Consider the following 17,618-nt stretch of genomic DNA (forward strand, 5'->3'; position numbering starts at 1 on the left):
GCACACCAATGAAGACAGATCATATCTATGAGTACAATATTTCTTTATTAGACGGATAGCTTGTTTAATCATTCTTGTTTTTATTCAACTTCATTATAACTCTGTTTGGGACATCATTATCACACATGTATTGTGGTAGGAATTGAAGAGAACTAATCATCAAAAAGAACCAATGCTCTCCTTAAAGTAAACAAGTCTGCAGGAATGTGATTTTTTTTGGTTATACAATTGGTTTCATTTTGTTCTGTGAGTTTTGTCAGTAGAGGATATCATAAAAGTTTAAGATCCAACCATATTGGTTTAGATTATCAAGAGGGCATACTGTGCTACCATTTTATTATATTTTAAATTAAAAGTTTAGTAAGAGTGTTTTTTTTTTTAAAGAAGAAATGTATTTTATCCATTCTTTTCATCCATGCATAGAACTGGACATTACAAAAGCCAGCCAGTCCAATCCCCTACTATGGATGAATACAGTACACAATCAAGTCACCCCCCAACAGATGGCCATCCAGTCTCTGTTGCACTTTTTTCTAGCTGACTCTACAAGCTACCCTGGATCCCATATTGAGCTAAAAGAAAGATCTAACTTGAATGCAGAAATGGATCACCAAAAGTCAGGGTGAAACAAATGTTTTGCCTAAATGTTCCCTTATTGCTAAATAGAAATAAATTAAGTTGTTGCAAACTGAAACCATCACATAGGAAATGCATAGATACTTTATAAATCCTTATTATCTTTATTTCAAGGGAAATTGGATGAACTGCCATTCAGATGTATCGGGGGAGCAGGGATCACCCTTGCCCTCCTCTGACTTGAATGATCAAATTTGAGAATCTTAAAGGGGAAACTATATAGCACCTCCAGGTTTAGTGGCATTCAGGTCAGAAGGAAATGCCAGGAAGAAGGTGTCAGTTTCTTGGGGACGGGCACAGAGGGCTTTCATATGGAGAAACCCCAAGGCAACTACAGGAAGAGGCGATCTCAAGGCAACTGTATGGAGGGAAGACCCCCAGGCAACTATATGGAGATCCCAAGGCAATGGTATGCAGGGGAGATTGCAAGGAAAATCTATAGGATGGAGACATCAAAGTAGCTGCATGGAGGAGAGACTCCCCCAAAAAAACTGTATGGAAGGGAGAGTGCAAGTGGATAGGATGGAGACATCAGAGCAACTGCATGGAGGAGAGACCCAAGGCAATGATATGAAGGAGAGATCACAAGGCAACTTATGGGGGACAGACCTCTGGGCAACTGTGTTGTCGAAGGCTTTCATGGCCGGAATCACTGGGTTGCTGTGAGTTTTCCAGGCTCTACAGCCATGTTCCAGAAGCATTCTTTCTTGATGTTTCGCCTGCATCTATGGCAGGCATCCTCAGAGGTTGTGAGGTCTGTTGGAAACTAGGCAATTGGGGTTTATATATTTGTGCAATGTCAAGGGTGGGAGAAAGAACTCTTGTCTGTCTGAGGCAGATGTGATTGTTGCAATTGGACACCTTGATTAGCCTTGAGAAGCCTTTCAGCTTCAAGGTCTGGCTGCTTCTTGCCTGGGGGAATTCTTTGTTGGGAGTTGTTAGCTGGCCCTGATTGATTAATATCTGGAATTCCCCTGTTTTCAGAGTGTTGTTCTTTATTTACTGTCCTGATTTCAGAGGTTTTTTAAATTCTGGAAGCCAGATAATGGCGCACCATGCAGTCATGCCGATCACATGACCATGGAGGCATCTACGGACAACACCAGCTTTTTGGCTTAGAAATGGACCAACCCCCAGAGTTGGACACGACCAGACTTAATGTCAGGGGGGAAATCTAGCCAGATTTTGTTAATTTTCATGGTTTCCTCCTTTCAGAGAAGTCAGCCATAGCAGGGCACTTGATGAACCAACCTGGACACAGCATATTATTTGAGAACACAGAAATGCTGGACATGTCAGAGTACACAGAGAAGCCATTGAAATCCACAAGCATGTGGACAATTTCAACAGAAAGGAGGAAACCATGAAAATGAACAAAATCTGGCTACCAGTATTTAAAAAAACTCTAAAATCAGGAACATAAATAAAGAACAACATTCTGAAAACAGAGGAATTCCAGACATGACTCAATCAGGGCCAGCTATCGCCTCCCAACAAAGGATCCCCCCAGGCAGGAATCAGTCAGGCCTTGGAGGTGCAAGGCTTTTCAAGGCTAATCAAGTTGATTAATTGCAACATTCACACCTGGTTCAGATAGACAAGAGTTCTTTCTCCCACCCTGGAGCTTCCACAGATATATAAACCCCACTTGCCTAGTTTTTAATATACCTAACAACCATCTTTGGATGCTTGCCATAGATGTGGGCGAAACGTCAGGAGAGAATGCTTCTTGAACATGGTCATACAGCCCGGAAAACCCACAGCAACCCACTGTATGGAGGCTGGTCCCCGAGGCAATTATGAGGTGAGACCCCTGTCCACTGTCTTCTGAGTGTTGTTCCTTATTTACTGTTCTGGTTTTAGAATTTTTTAAAAAAATACCAGTAGCCAGATTTTGTTCATTTTCATGGATTCCTCCTTTCTGTAGAGATTGTCTACATGCTTGTAAACAGTAAGCAGCCAGACCTTGAAGCTGCAAGGCCATTCTATACTCATCAAGGTGGCCAATTGCAACATTTACACCTGCTTCAGATAGACAAGAGTTCTTTCTCCCACCCTGGACCTTCCACAGATATATAAACCCCACTTGCCTAGTTTCCAACAGACTTCACAATCATCCTTGGATGCTTGCTATAGATGTGGGCGAAACGTCAGGAGAGAATGCGTTTTATGAATGTCTTATGTAAGTTAATTTTTTAACTGATTTATAGTGTATTGTACAGTTTTTATATGTGTGTTTTATTGTAAGCCGCCCTGAGTCCCCTGTTGGGTGAGAAGGGCGGGATATAAATATTGTAATAAATAAATAAATAAATAATAAGAGAGAATGCTTCTGGAACATGGCCATACAGCCTGGAAAACCCACAGCAACCCACTGTATGGAGGCTGGTCCCCAAGGCAATTATAAGGAAGCGAGACCCTAAGTCAAATGTATGGAAAGGCAACCCAAGGCAACTATCTGTGTGGAGGAGAGGCATGTGCCCAAGCAACCCGGCGGCGTTGCGTTCCTCCTCTCTTGGGTCTCCTCCAGCAATGCCCTCCTTGACTTTCCCAGTGAACGAGGGGGGGGGGGGGAATGGAAAGAAGAGGGGGGAAGGAGCTCCCTCCCCGCCTGCTTTCCATAGGGTGCCCTGGGGGCTGCTCCCAAAGGCCCCTCCCGCCCCTGCCCTTCCTCCTCCTCTTCCTCTGAGTGGGGGTGGGGAGTGGGGGGGGCAGGGGGCGTGGCCAGGGGCGGTGGGCGTGTCCCGGGAGGCGGCGGCGGCCCCATAAAGAGCTGCGCCGGGGAGGCCGGGAGACTCGCCTGGGCTGCGGATCAGCACCGCGGACAGCGACCCTTCTCCTCCTTCCTCCTCCTCCGCCGCCGCCTTTCCTCCTCTCGCTCCCCGAGGCGCTCGCCATGTCCGCCGAGACTTTCCTCCAAGTGAAGGAGCTCTCCGCCTCCCAGTTTTTCGAGATCTGGCGTCATTACGACTCCGACGGTGACTACTTTGGGGGGGCTTTTGGCTTTCTTTTCCTTCCTCTTCTAACTTTGTCTGCTTCTCCCTCCCCTGAAGCATTAGCAGCCGTTTTGGCCCCGCTGGAACTGCCCTGGCTCAGAGCAAAGGAAGCGCGGGAGCTGCACTTCTCTCCAGGTTTCTAGCCTTCGAAGAGAGCGAAACTACGAATCGGAGGACTCCGTAGCATTGAGCCAAGGCAGTTAAAGCGGTGTCAAGGTGGCATTCATTCCCCAGTGTTTAGCGGGAGGTTGGAAAACAGAGAAGGGGGGCGAGGAAGGGGCAGAAAGGACTCGCTGCGTTTTCGTCCTGCGAGAGGTAAACTTTGCCCAGCAAAGTTGTGCGCCTTTTGCTGAAAGCTGGAATAATCTTGAAAGGGGTTTTGCGGGAGAAGGGTCTGCTCTGGGCTCCTTAGGAGCCTTCCTGACTGAGAAAAATTCCTTTTATTGTTTTGTCGAAGGCTTTCATGGCTGGAATCACTGGGTTGTTGTGAGTCTCCCAGGCTGTATGGCCAGGGCCGTAGCCAGAAAAAAATTTCGGGAGGGGTTTTGAAAATTTCGGGGGCGGGGGGTTGAACCCCTAGCACACACCCCTCCCCGCTACAAACCTGTCAATATCTGCTTGAGATAGTGCCTGGAGGGTCTCTTAAGGTTTTGTGTCTCATAGACTTAGCATGGGGATTTGGTTAACCAGTTAAAATTCATGAGTAAACCAGGTTTTTTTTATAACCTGAAAAATTTCGGGGGGGGGGGGTCGAACCCCTAAAACCGCCCCCTCGCTACAGGCCTGTGTATGGCCATGTACTAGAAGCATTTTCGCCTGACGTTTCGCCCACATCTATAGCAGGCATCCTCAGAGGTTGAGGGGTCTGTTGGAAATATCTGTTTATATATCTGTAGAATCATGTTCAGGGTGGGAGAAAGAACTGTTGGAGGCAGACGTGAATGTTTCAATCGACCAACTTGATTAGCATTGAACAGCCTTTCAGTTTCAAGGTCTGTCTGTTAAAGGCTTTTCAGTGCTAATCAAGGCAGCCAACTGAAACATTCACACCTGCCTCCAACAGAACAGAGTTCTTTCTCCCAACCTGGACTTTCCCCAGTTTCATAGTTTCCAACATATGTCACAACCTCTGAGGATGCCTGCCATAGATGTGGTTGAAACGTCAGGAGAAAATGCTTCTAGAACATGGCCATACAGCCCGGAAGACTCACAACAACCCAGCCTCTCATTCCATGCATCTAAAAGAGCAAGAGTGTACCACTTGTGTTGTCAAGTCTTTCATACCAAAATCACTGGGTTGCTGTGAGTTTTCTGGGCTGTATGGCCATGTTCCACAAGCATTTTCTCCTGACGTTTCGCCCACATTTATGGCAGGTATCCTCAGAGATTGTGAGGTATGTTGGAAACTATGCAACTGTGGAAAGTCCAGGTTGGGAGAAAGAACTATTGCCTGTTGGAGGCAGGTGTGGATGTTTCAGTTGGCTGCCTTTATTAGCAATGAAAAGCCTTGAACAGCCAGACTTTGAAACTGAAAGGCTGTTCAATGCTAATCAAGTTGGTCAATTGAAACATTCACATCTGCCTCTAACAGTTCTTTCTCCCACCCTGAACATTATTCTACAGATATATAAACCCCACTTGCCTTGTTTCCAACATACCTCACAACCTCTGAGGATGCCTACCATAGATGCAGGTGAAATGTCAGCAGATAATGCTTCTGGAACATGGCCATATAGCCCAGAAAACTCACAGCAACCAAGTGTACCACTGATTTCTTAAAAGTTATGTTTGTGTGCATGAAGACACCACAAAATCCACCCGATTCAACCCCTTTGCTGTGCAGGAATATTCAGTCCAAGCACTCCTGACAGATCCAGCCTCTGTTTTAAAACCTCCAGAGAAGGAAGTTCCTCCACCATCTAAGCTAGCAGATTCCACTGCCAAACAGCTCTGACTGTCCTCCTAATGTTCAGGTGGAATCTCCTTTCCTGTAATTTGAATCCATTCCTCCATTGTGTCCGCCAGAGCAGCAGAAACCAGGCTTGCCCCTTCCTCAGTGTGACATCCTTTCAAAGATGTAAACAGGGTTATCATGTCCTCTCTCAGCTTTCTCTTCTACAACCTAAACATTCCAGGTTTTTGCTACAATTTTAAGTAGACTCTCTTTTCTTGTATGTGTGTGTGTGTGTGTGTTTGATCTAGATGCAAAACTGAATGTTGATTTTCCTTCGAAAAGGGATAGAATTCAGGCTGCTATCCAAGGGCTACATATCTGAGAGTAATCCCCATGACACCCGGTGGGACACACATCTGAGTAGGATTGTATTTTGCTGTTTATGTGCTTTCAAGTCTTTTCTGACTTATGTTGACTGGAAGGTGAGCCTGTCATGGAGTTTTCTGGGACTGAGAGAGTGTGACTCACCCAAGGTCACCCAGTGGGTTTCCATGACTAAGCAGGACTCTAACCTTGATCTCTGGAGTCATAGTCCGATGCTCAAACCATGACACTACGCTGGGATTGCACTCTGCTCAAGCAGATTAAAAAGCATGGTTGCTTTGCTCCCCAGCTCTGGGCAGGGAAGGGAAAGTATCAAAACCTTTATAACTGTAACAGCCATGCACTCTCTCTCTCTTTGTGTTGCAGGCAATGGGTACATGGATGGGGAGGAACTGCAGACTTTTATCCAGGAGTTTCAGGAAGCACGAAAGAAAGGAGGATTGGTAGGTTACAATCTGTAATAAGGATTAAAGAAATCATGGTGAACTCTGCTACCTGGGTGACTTCTGCCCATGTTTGACCACAAGCCTATCATGTAACCAAAGGCAATTGGTTGACCGGCATTGGTCCATAAAGCAGCAGCTGGAGAGATTCCAGGAAAGGAAAAACGTGATGATAGCCAATGGGTGCAAATACAGTGCTGGTCCCTAGCAAACTGGAAAAAAACAACAACTGTGAATCCCCTGTATCAGATATCCTAAGAAGCACAGATGTAAAGCAAAAGATAATCTGGCAGATTCAAGCTGTGCCCCTGGGAAATCTGAGATGGAATCTAGTTAATTAATGATCTCTTATTCTCCCTCTACTTCTGTACTAGATCATAACAACTTTTGAAAGATAACAGGGTTTTGAAACATATGCCCCATGATGACAATTAATTGTAATAAATAACTGTTTCCTTACTGTCACAGATCTTTCCCCTTATGTAAATGATAATTCAATATTTAATAGCTGTGTGACTAATATATAGTCTGATATACATTTCTGCCCCTTGGTGGCTGATAAACAGATTTGCAGATTAGTTCTATATCTTGCTTTGACTTTGAGCAAATCAGAACTGCTACAGTGGCAAAACAGCTTTCTGGAGAGTTCTGGAATGACCATCGACATATTATTTGATGCTTAAAATGGAAGAGCTTAAAGAATGTTAGATCATAGTGATCAATCCAACATTACTCCTACCAAAACTAGACCAAGTGAATCAAATGGAAGTTTTTAGTCACAATTGAACTACGGTGGGATACAACTGACATTTTTACGTTTTTAAATGAAGCAAAATATTGGAATCAACATTTGTAAGTTATGTAAAACCCAGTCTTGTTAATGAATGAATTCATTTGTCAAAGTAATGAACTGGACTAAAACATATATTCCAAATGCCATGAAAATCTACATTGAGACAGATTCAGTGTCCCTTGAAATAAAAATTAAGCCACTATGAGTATTAGTAAAATATTCATCAAATTCCTATAAAATGGTTTTAGATTGGAAAAAAATATAATTGAGTTGTTTGGTAATGATTACAAAGTAATTAAATGATTAAGTGAAAATTGGAGTGTTATAGGTGACTACAGTTACTACTTTTATTTTATATTGTTGTTATAAAAAGGAATTCAAGATTGTTATGAAGGACAGAAATATGTATCCTGGTAAAGAATTTATAATTTATAATTTCCTAAATTATTTTTCCAATTCATATGAGAGGCAGGTCTCTCCCATATGCCTTTTGCCATGATGCTCCCCACTCAGGCTTCTATAAGATGAGTCATTGTAATCAGCTGAATTAGAAAACATGGATTCATAATTTATTTTTAGAAATAGGCTCTATTAAATTTCCCTCAGTTTTAACTAGCAAAGGAGGCATTTAAAAATTCTAATTTTCCTTGTTTCACATTGGTGTCAAGCTCCTACTTAAAAAACTGGAGCGTTCTCAAAGTGATACATAAATCCCTATAGGCACATTCCTATGCGCCACGCACAGTGTCATTTATGCCTTTTAATAGATTCTGCCTGTATGCCTGCTTGTACTTGGGAAAGTGCTCAGGTGTTCTTATTCATTTTTCCATTGGCATTGGTTTGGAGCAAGGCTATTTCTGGGGGGGGGGGGGGGGAAGCAACAAGCTTCACTTCTCTCATTGGATCATCTATATATGTTTGATCTCCAAAGTCTTTCTAGCTTGGCTATTTTCCAGTCTAAAATGAATCGTGGTCTTGGACATTCATTCCCCAAGCACCTCTCTAACTCATTTGCAATGCTATCCTGTGCTTGTCTTCTCAGAAATCAGTCCCATTGAATTAAATGGGTCTTACTGTCAGTTAACAGTGTATTGTGTTACACTCTTGCCTTGTTCCATTGGCTACGTTTCAACAGCTTCAGATTTCATGACCTTCGCTAGAGGGAATTTTTGGAGAAATTGTAGATTTTCTAAACACCTTGCAGTTTTATCATTATTTATTCCCTGTCCAGGCTTTAATTTCCTTTCAAAAAGTTACATCCACTTCTCTTTGAGAATAGCAATTGATATTGATATACTGTTATTGAACCCCATTTTGTATCAGTTCCAACCAGCCTGGACATAAACGAGTGCCAAGGGGAATAGTTGTTCATCAATATTTGGAGGGTCAACATTTCCACAGTTCCATTTCATGACATAAACTTAAATCTCTTTCAACAAAAGGGATAGGTAAATATTATTCTGTGATTCCAGGTTTTGAAACTATTACCTTCGTTCTCTCATCAACTATTGCCAGAAGGTGATTTTAATCAAAATTGTTTCAGTTGTTTGCATAAAGTTGGCATATAGGCTTAAAGAGGAGAAAATACAAACTCTTTTACACAATATACACCATATATTTTATAGGCTGTCCCAAATTTTTCCTTAAGAAAAAAACCGAACCCCAGTTATATTGAAGTTCTGCAACTTCTTACTGAGCCATTAAATGTAACTGTGGTTCAGCCTGAACACAATTCCTTTAGGGGTAAATGCTGTTAAACTTGCTGGGCCATATTTTGCAACAGGCAAAAGGACTGGACTTTTGTAAATTTGATTAAAATATATTTATACAGGTCTGAAAAATCAGTGTAGTTGATCTTTTAGGCCCCAGCTTTGTTAACAATCAAATTCTAAAACAAAATAAAAAATGTATCACTACTCAAAATGTATGTACATGATGAACATGTCAAAAAGCAAGGATTTGGCTGGCTAGGGATTCTGGGAGCTGTATCACAGGGAACATCTACACTGTAAAGTTAATGCAGTTTGACATTACTTTAATCTCCTTGGCTCACCACTGTTGTAGTTTTACAAGCTCTTCAATCTTCTCTGTCAAAGAGTGTCAGTGTTTCATCAAACTACAACCTCCAGGATTCCATTGCATTAAGCCACAGCAGTTAAAGTGATGTCAAACTACATTAATTCTGCAGTGTAGATATACACCCACAATTGCTCTGGAGCAGTAGTTCTCAACCTGGGGTCCCCAGATGTTTTGGCCTACAACTCCCAGAAGTCCCAACCAGTTTGCCAGTTGTTAGGATTTCTGGGAGTTGAAGGTCAAAAACATCTGGGGACCTCAGGTTGAGAACCACTGCTCTGGAGGGTCTCAGTGTGGAAATTAGTAATACAATACAGGTGGATGGTTCTCACCTAAGAAGACTCATGCTGAATTGGTGTTTGTGTTGGACTGACACGTTTCCAGGAAAATGAGCAGTGTATGAACACAGCTGCTTAGTAACAACTGATTCTTAAACATAAACAGTTGCGCGATGGTAATTAATTGCATATTCATTGTCATTATGCCCCATTTAATCCCTCTTAGATTAGGACACCTGTATTCCATTTTCAGGGCTTTCCAAATGACAGAGAAAATGATAGAAAACCACTGTCCTCATCTTGCTGTCTTTGCTACCCTTTCCAGAACAATGTTATATCGGGCTATGAGGACAAATTTGTTAATTAAGAAAGACACTAATATTTCAAAGTACCCACCAGAGAATGGTTAAATAGACCATAAGTGATAAACTGTGTAGTAGTCAGGGATTCATTATTCATTATGCAGAAGAAAATATTGTGGTAAAGTCTGTAGATGCCTACCGTAGTTGTGGGAAAGGTTGCCTGCCTAGTAGCAATCTTTTTCACATCAGTATCTTTTGGAATAGTGTATTATATATTTATACAGTTCATTTAAATCTCAGTTCTTCATTTAGAATAATTTGTGGATTTTTGAAAAAGCACTGAAGTCAGTGTTACTTAGATTAGATCCTGATCCCATGCAAGATTTTTCAAAAGTACATCCTAAATGAGTCCGGTATGATTTACTTTCACCAAATTGCAGTCAAAAGGCTGAAATTCTATATACACTAACTTGGAAGTAGTCACTTTTGAATTTAGTGTGATTTAGATCTGAGTAAACAGGCTCAAGCTGCACAAGTAATACAATGTAGTTGAAAAAAGCAAGTCTTCTATATACATAATTTACCCTCTTTTTAACATATCAAAGAGATATTTTATATTTGCTAAAAAAGAAGAATACAAAAGGGTTCTTTTGGTAAGGAAAGCAAAACCACTAAAAATATCTATTTTGAAAAATATAAATTCCTCTGGAACAAAATGTATAGTTATAGGAGGCATACCTGTGTCACAGCAAATGTCCACAAGTCTGCTAAATGTTGACATTCTTATATGAATATTGACAACCACAGGCAGATTTCATAAGCGTCAAAAGTCTCTAAGACACCTTAGCAACAGTTAAATGTCATTGCTGGCATTCACCAATGTGTCTGAAAGACGGGAAAAAACTATTTTTCATGAAACATGCTGGAGATTGTCAACATTCACATGTTGACACGTTGAGATTTGAACATTCCTAGCAACACACTAGATGTTGGAACTAGACAGACATGTTGAAATAAATGAAAAATTGTCATGATTGACAGATCTTATTGGTTGGAATGGATCCATACAGCAATGTCTGGACACAAACCTGCAAAAACCAGTTTGTGACATTTAGCAATGTAATGAGAAGTTATATTCTGGCAGGTTAGCCTGTTTTGTATTGTTGTGTTATTTCATGCTGCTCCTAAGGTAAACCTATTGCAAACCTTTCTTAACAAGATTTTTTTTGGAGCTATCATCATTACCTTCTTCTGAGGCTGAGCTTGTGTGACTTGAGCAAGGTTGCCTATTGAGTTTCCATGGCCAAGCAGGGATTTGAACCCTGGTCTCAGCATCCCAGTTCAGGACTCTAACCATCACCCCATTGTGTGTCTCTCTTTTGTTTACTTACTAGAGAAAATGTATTAAAGCAAGAACTTGTGGCATACATTTAACTAGAACGGATGTTTCAATAAGAACTTAATGTCAGGATTTGTGCCAAATCCACTGATTTGGTGGGTTTATTCAACATGGAACCAACAATTGGATTCAGGCCTTTGATGTGGACTTAGCTGAGATTAATGAACTGCCAATGGAAAATTTCTATCCCCCCTTTTTGCATATTTTATCAACCATTTTTATAAAATAAAATAAAATAATAATAAACAAGGATGAAAGACATAAAGTAAGTAGCCCTCCAAGATCCTGGGGGCAAGGAGGGCAATGCATCACCCCTACATCTGGAGGAAGAATAATCCAATGTAACCAATCCCTATTGCATGGCAGACGATATTATGTGCTTCAGCTGTGCATCTGAGCACACGACACTGTCCATATCCTGCTAGAACTATTCTTGACTGAAAGAGTGCTGACCTTACTATGCCCCTATTCTGAAATGTTCACATCTGTGTGCAGAATTAATCAAAAGGGGGCAACTTTTAAGAATGTAATAGCAGGAAAACACTCTTTCTTTCAACTTGAACTCTAGCAGCTCCAGTCCATGAAACCTAGGATTTGTAGTTTGGTGATGCCATATTGCTCCGGTGTTGTGATTTAAAGGAATAGGCTCAGGTTCTTTAGAGGGCAGTTTGTTTATCTCAACAAATAATAGCCCCCTGGATTCTATAAGATGGAGCCATGGCAGTTAAAGTGGTATCACGCAGCTACAATTGCTGGTTTTGATACATTATTTTTGCATTCCTAAATCTTACACAAGGGAAGAATAAGCTCATAGTATTTTTTAAAAAACAAAACATAAACTTGCTTTTGTATTTAACTTCAACTAGAATTGTGGAGTATGCTACAGGAGATATTTTTCACTACATGGATTAGTTTCCCAGTCATTCAGGCAGAATGGTTTCTTTAATTTTGGCTCATTGGCTTTTAAAGAAATGACTTAGAGTTCTGTCTGTAGAGAACGCCTACTAAGCAACTGTTTATTTCTGTAGAGCTTTGACAGTTTGTGCTCTTGACTCTTGCCTGTGTTTTTTTCCTATGTAGTAATGACTATACTGTACATTTATAGGACTTAACTCCAGAAATGAAAACATTTGTGGACCAGTTTTCAAAGAATTCTGAAGGCAAAGTAGGAATAGTAGAGGTAAGATGGCTTTTTTACTTAATGTAGCTCTTTATATTTGTTGTTCATAGCTGTGCAATAGTGCGAAGGCATCGGTAAATATTATTTCATGTTGATATATTGTAAAAAAAAAAGGTTTCTCCTATTTTATAACCTTTGATGTTTCTGAATCACATAATGCTGTTCTCATTTTATAAAATGATGATTAAAATAACCTAAATCTTGAAAAAAAATATCTATGGCTTTAATCTGTCTGTATGAGCATCTCAGCTATTTTCTTGCCATTCAGGAACATTGGGAATGCCTACAGTAAGAACACTGGTTGGTAACCAAAGAAGATTTAAGCAAAGATTCTGTTTATTTTAGCTTTCAAAAAGGAACTGGTGTGACCAACACCTGATAGCACAGTTATAATTGGAGCAATGGTGCTGGTTCCTAATTAGTAATGTCAAGAAAGTACATCGTCTCAGAAACGAAGGAAGTTGAGAAATATGCACATAGCTGTTGTTTATATATGTGCATGTTGATCCAATATGGCAGCCTACTTCAGCATATTTATTGCTCTAGCAAGACCAATAAGCATATCTTTTCAAGAAATTCAAGTGGCTGAATATATTTAAATATTGCGTTCTGAGAATTTCTAATAGAAATCCCATGATTAAGATGCAAAACCTTTGAGGTTAGACCTCTTTCTAGGAAACAGTGGTGATTGTTTCATGGTGGGTGCTTGCTTGCCTGTTTTGAGTGTACTACTTTTGCAATATATGCATACTGGATGTTTTCTATAATGTCAATGCATGAAGCTGTTTATATTTGAAGAGAGAAAGTTAAGCACATATGTGGCGCTCCTATTGGAACTGGTGGTGTCTGAGAGTAGTTCGTTGTTTGGATCATACCTATTGTGTTCCGTACAGTTTTGTACAACAGCATTAGTGAACTAAGTAAGAGATGTTTAGCTCAATTCACCATGTACAAGAAATTTGCTGCAGTTACTTAAAGCATCTGTGACCATTCATTCCATTCCACTAGTAAAATGCTAATTATCATAACAGCAAGGCAGAAATGAAAGTTATTGGTTCTACTTTTGCCTTTAAAGCTTATTGCTAAAGACTGGTTGAATTCTACAAGGTCTAATCTGAAAAATTATGATTACTTCATCCAAAGGACTATGTAATGTCAAGAGGTAGGATTGATAGGGACACAAAATGCCTGGTTACTGATGTATATCTGCCTTTTTAATTACATGCAAATTGAGTATCATCGGGAAAGTGTTCCACAAAGAAGACCATTAGTCTCATTCTTGTGAGCCAGGGCCACACCATGGATGTAGTGTGGAGACAGTTATTTATTTATTTATTTATTTATTTATTTATTTTATTTATTTACAGTATTTATATTCCGCCCTTCTCACCCCGAAGGGGACTCAGGGCGGATCACATTATAACACACATAGGGCAAACATTCAATGCCCATAAACACATCAAACAGAGACTGAGAGACACACACGCAGAGGCAAGTTAACTTTCTTCTGAGGGGATGTTCAATTCTGGCCACAGGGGGGAGCAGGTGCTTCATCATCCACACTGACGGCACTTCCTCATACCAGGTCGTAAATTAGTTAATCTTGCCTCCCCACTTTTTATTAGTGGTACCTTATCTCCTACTTGATAGATGCAACTATCTTTCGGGTTGCTAGGTCAGCAACGAGCAGGGGCTATTTTTTTTTATTTTTAATTGACGGGTGCTCACCCCGCCACGGGCTGGCCTCGAACTCATGACCTCATGGTCAGAGTGATTTAAGGCAGCTGCTCAACAGCTGCGCCACAGCCCGTGTAAGACAGCCCTTAAGCCATTAAGAGCTGTAAAAATTCTTGGCAATTCTTTGAGTTGTGTTTGGAAATAAATTGGTTACCAGCACATCCCATGCAAGGCAGGTGAATTTGATTCTGTAGATCAAGGTGGTGAAAGTGAGGCTCCTCTTGAAGCTTCACTTTTATGGCATTCTCAAACCTACAGCCAGTCCCTGGGACTTCATTTTAAAAATGGTGTTGTGATTTTCAGGTAATTTTTGCCTTAAGACTGTACTAAAATATTCAATATGTATATATTTTGCAATCTGCTTTCTCATCCTGTAACCCTTGTATACTGCCCAACCATACTATTATTTAGCAGTATGCCAAATCAAGATGGCCACCAGAAATAGCACTATCACCTGGATGTAGACAGTGGAACTTCAGAGAGTGAGAATCTCCTCGGTCCTCTTCATGCAGTTGCCCATCCTTGCTGTAGCACACTCATTTCTGGATTTTGGAGTACTGCAATTTCAAAGTAGTTTCTTGTAGAAAATATCACGATAACACAGTAGACCCACATATTATGTGAGAGATCTGTTCCAGGACCCTTCATGCAATGTGATGTTCATGCATAATTTAAATCCTTGTTCTTCTTAGCAGAAATGAACAAGGTTTTGGTCTTCCAGTCAAAGTACATCATAGAACCCATAATAATATAATAATAAAACTTTATTTATACACTGCCCTATCTCCTCAGGGAACTCAGGGCGGTTTCCAACATGATAAAAACAATACAGTAGAATACACATAATAAACAGAACCATACAACAATTTTAAATAATACAAATGGTAAACATGAATACACAACATACGATTCAAATCATGAAAAATAAAACTAGTAACAAAACTCCCTTTACGGGCCAATTAGGTGACCCATAGTTCAACGTTGGAATGGCCAACTATAAAGTGCTGTTCAAGACTTGTGCAACAGGAGGGCTTGGGGCCAGGAAACGGATAAAGTGCTGAGCTGGGGTCAAAAGGGAGGGCCAGGGACTAATCCTGCTCAAAGAGCTGCAGGAACCACCAAGTTTTCAATTCCTTACAGAAGGAAGACAGTGAGGGAGCTTGTCTGATCTCTCTGGGAAGGGTGTTCCAGAGCTGGGAAGCCACCACCGAGAAGGCCCTCTCCCTCGTCCCCACCAACCGTGCTTGTGACGTGGTGGGAGCGAGAGGAGGTCCTCCCCGGCAGATCTTAATGCCTGTGCTGGTTTGTAGGGGGAGATGCAATCATGGAGATAGGCATGGCCTGAGCCATGGAGGGCTTTATAGGTCATCAGCTATACCAGAATTTCTGACATAAATTGTTCATAGATATGTTCTGGAGACCTAGAAAGAAAACTTTTTCAAGTATCACAATTCCTGCATGATTTTATGGTAGTGATTCGCAACCTGGAGTCCCCAAATGTTTTTGGCTGTCAACTCCCAGAAATCCTAACAGCTGGTAAACTGGCTGGGATTTCTGGGAGTTGTAGGCCATAAACATCTGGGGACCCCAGGTTGAAAACCACTGTTCTATGATATTCAAAGCTTTTAGGACATAACTGAAATTGCATTCAATGAGTTCACATACTAAGCAGGTCTAACTTCATCAGTTATAGACAGTAGGTTTACTGACTATGGCACTCTTGGCTAAAGTGGTTGCTGAAGCCAAAAGCATCTCCTTTCCCAGTGCAAACTGAGTCCTTCAAGTGGAACACTGTCATATCCAAGTTGGCTGAATTTCTAATCCAGAAATCTCTCATGGCCATGGATATCCCTGTCTTGCCTGGATTGCCCCCACTTGTTAGCCCTCATTTGACACCAGTTTGGAACATCAGCAGTTTCCCTGCTAGGGGATGAAAAGGTGAATATAGCTGCCCGAAGGAAGATAATCTCCTAAGGTGACCAAAGTTGTCTCATTGCCAAACCCAGGCCTGAAGCCAGACTGTAATAAGTCTGGATCAGGAAAAGAAATCCTGTGGCTGGCAGACCACATTCAATCCAGGATTTGTACAGACTGTGAGCAGCATATAGATTGGCGTGCAGTGGGATGTGTCAGACCTCTGATTCCCCTGAGGTTTCCCCCGATAGACTGTACTTTTTAAAAATGTCCCAAATGCCTCGAGCTGGTACAGTTTACTACTTTTTAAGTTGCTGAGTGTGGATGAGCTCCCTCTATCAGCTCCAGCTCCATGCGGGGACACGAGAGAAGCCTCCCACAAGGATGGTAAAAAACATCAAAACATCCGGGCGTCCCCTGGGCAATGTCCTTGCAGACGGCCAATTCTCTCACTCCAGAAGCAACTCCGGTTGCTCCTGACACACACAAAAATAAGTTGCTGCTACAGGAGTCTCTTGCCCCAGAACAGCAAGAAACCATTAAAATAGGCATTACAGTTGATTGGGATATAATTCACAGTTCTACCAAAATTGCATCAGGCAGCTCGCAGTGTCCAGAGGTTGTGAAAATGCACAACCTCTGGACACTAGGCTAGATTTCATCAAGGAATCATTGGAGTTGAGATACCTCTAGATACTTAAGATTTTTATCCCCAATTGTAAACAGAAGTAGTTGGACATTGTTTGAGATAGCTTCTTTAGTAAGAAGCTTCTGATTGAGACAGTTTCTTTGGTAAGAATTTCACAGCAGGTGCCTTAGAGTGGGATTCCTTAGGCATTTAACCCTACCTGACTAGAGCTTTCCGGTCTGCCCTAATTAGCCAGGGAGGGTGAGGGTCAAGTGTGCACTAGGGGTGATCTCACACTATTAATGAGCAGGTCTGTGACCTCAGGGTGTAAACTTCAGGTAATCCACAACTACAGACATGCTGCATCATGAATCCCAAGTCATTGCAGATGTGAACTTAGCAAAATTGTCTAGCAAAAAAGTCACAGCAGGAAACCAGGTTTTCTTTGCCAACTCTCAAGACTCCTTAATATAAAAGACATTTCACAATTCAGAATAGTTCCCTTCAGTGCTTCTGTGTGGATGTAATGACATGTCTGAGTGATAATCATTTGGGAACTCTCCACAGATTCAGTCAAGTCTTGAGTTCTTCTCAGTAGGGTAGCCTCCACATAAATGACAAAGCTGCCCACCAGACATTACTAATTTGGGAAGTTTTAGCATCATCTCTAGCTCAGGCAGCAAAATAATCAGATATATTATTAGTATGAATAAAGTGAGCAAAAACAAATCAAATCAAATCAAAATCTTTATTACGGTTATGTAAGTGGGGTACAGTCCCATAGAAGCATGTACATAACACCTAAAAGGCTAAAAAACAAAGATTTGTTGAAGGCTAAAACACAAATCTCTTTAAAAACAGGATTGGACTAAAAAGGGATGGAGAGGGATTGATGGAGGGATAGGAGCATTTAAGGCACAAGTCTAGGGTACTGGGGTGGGAAGAACTGATTTACATT

The 17,618-nt window shown here is 41.2% G+C and overlaps 1 protein-coding gene across 1 annotated transcript in view; it reads left to right on the top strand.

Moving 5' to 3' along the window:
- Window positions 1-3,401: 3,401 nt before the first annotated feature.
- Window positions 3,402-17,618, top strand: part of calb1 (calbindin 1) — a 30,910-nt gene continuing 16,693 nt past the window's right edge. The window contains exons 1-3 of the mRNA XM_003219530.4: window positions 3,402-3,614; window positions 6,277-6,353; window positions 12,307-12,381. Coding sequence (XP_003219578.1) covers window positions 3,533-3,614; window positions 6,277-6,353; window positions 12,307-12,381 — 234 coding nt within the window. The 5' untranslated portion in view covers window positions 3,402-3,532. The remainder of the gene's footprint in view (window positions 3,615-6,276; window positions 6,354-12,306; window positions 12,382-17,618) is intronic.

This window comes from Anolis carolinensis, chromosome 4, assembly GCF_035594765.1.
Source record: "Anolis carolinensis isolate JA03-04 chromosome 4, rAnoCar3.1.pri, whole genome shotgun sequence".
Classification (NCBI taxonomy): domain Eukaryota; kingdom Metazoa; phylum Chordata; class Lepidosauria; order Squamata; family Dactyloidae; genus Anolis; species Anolis carolinensis.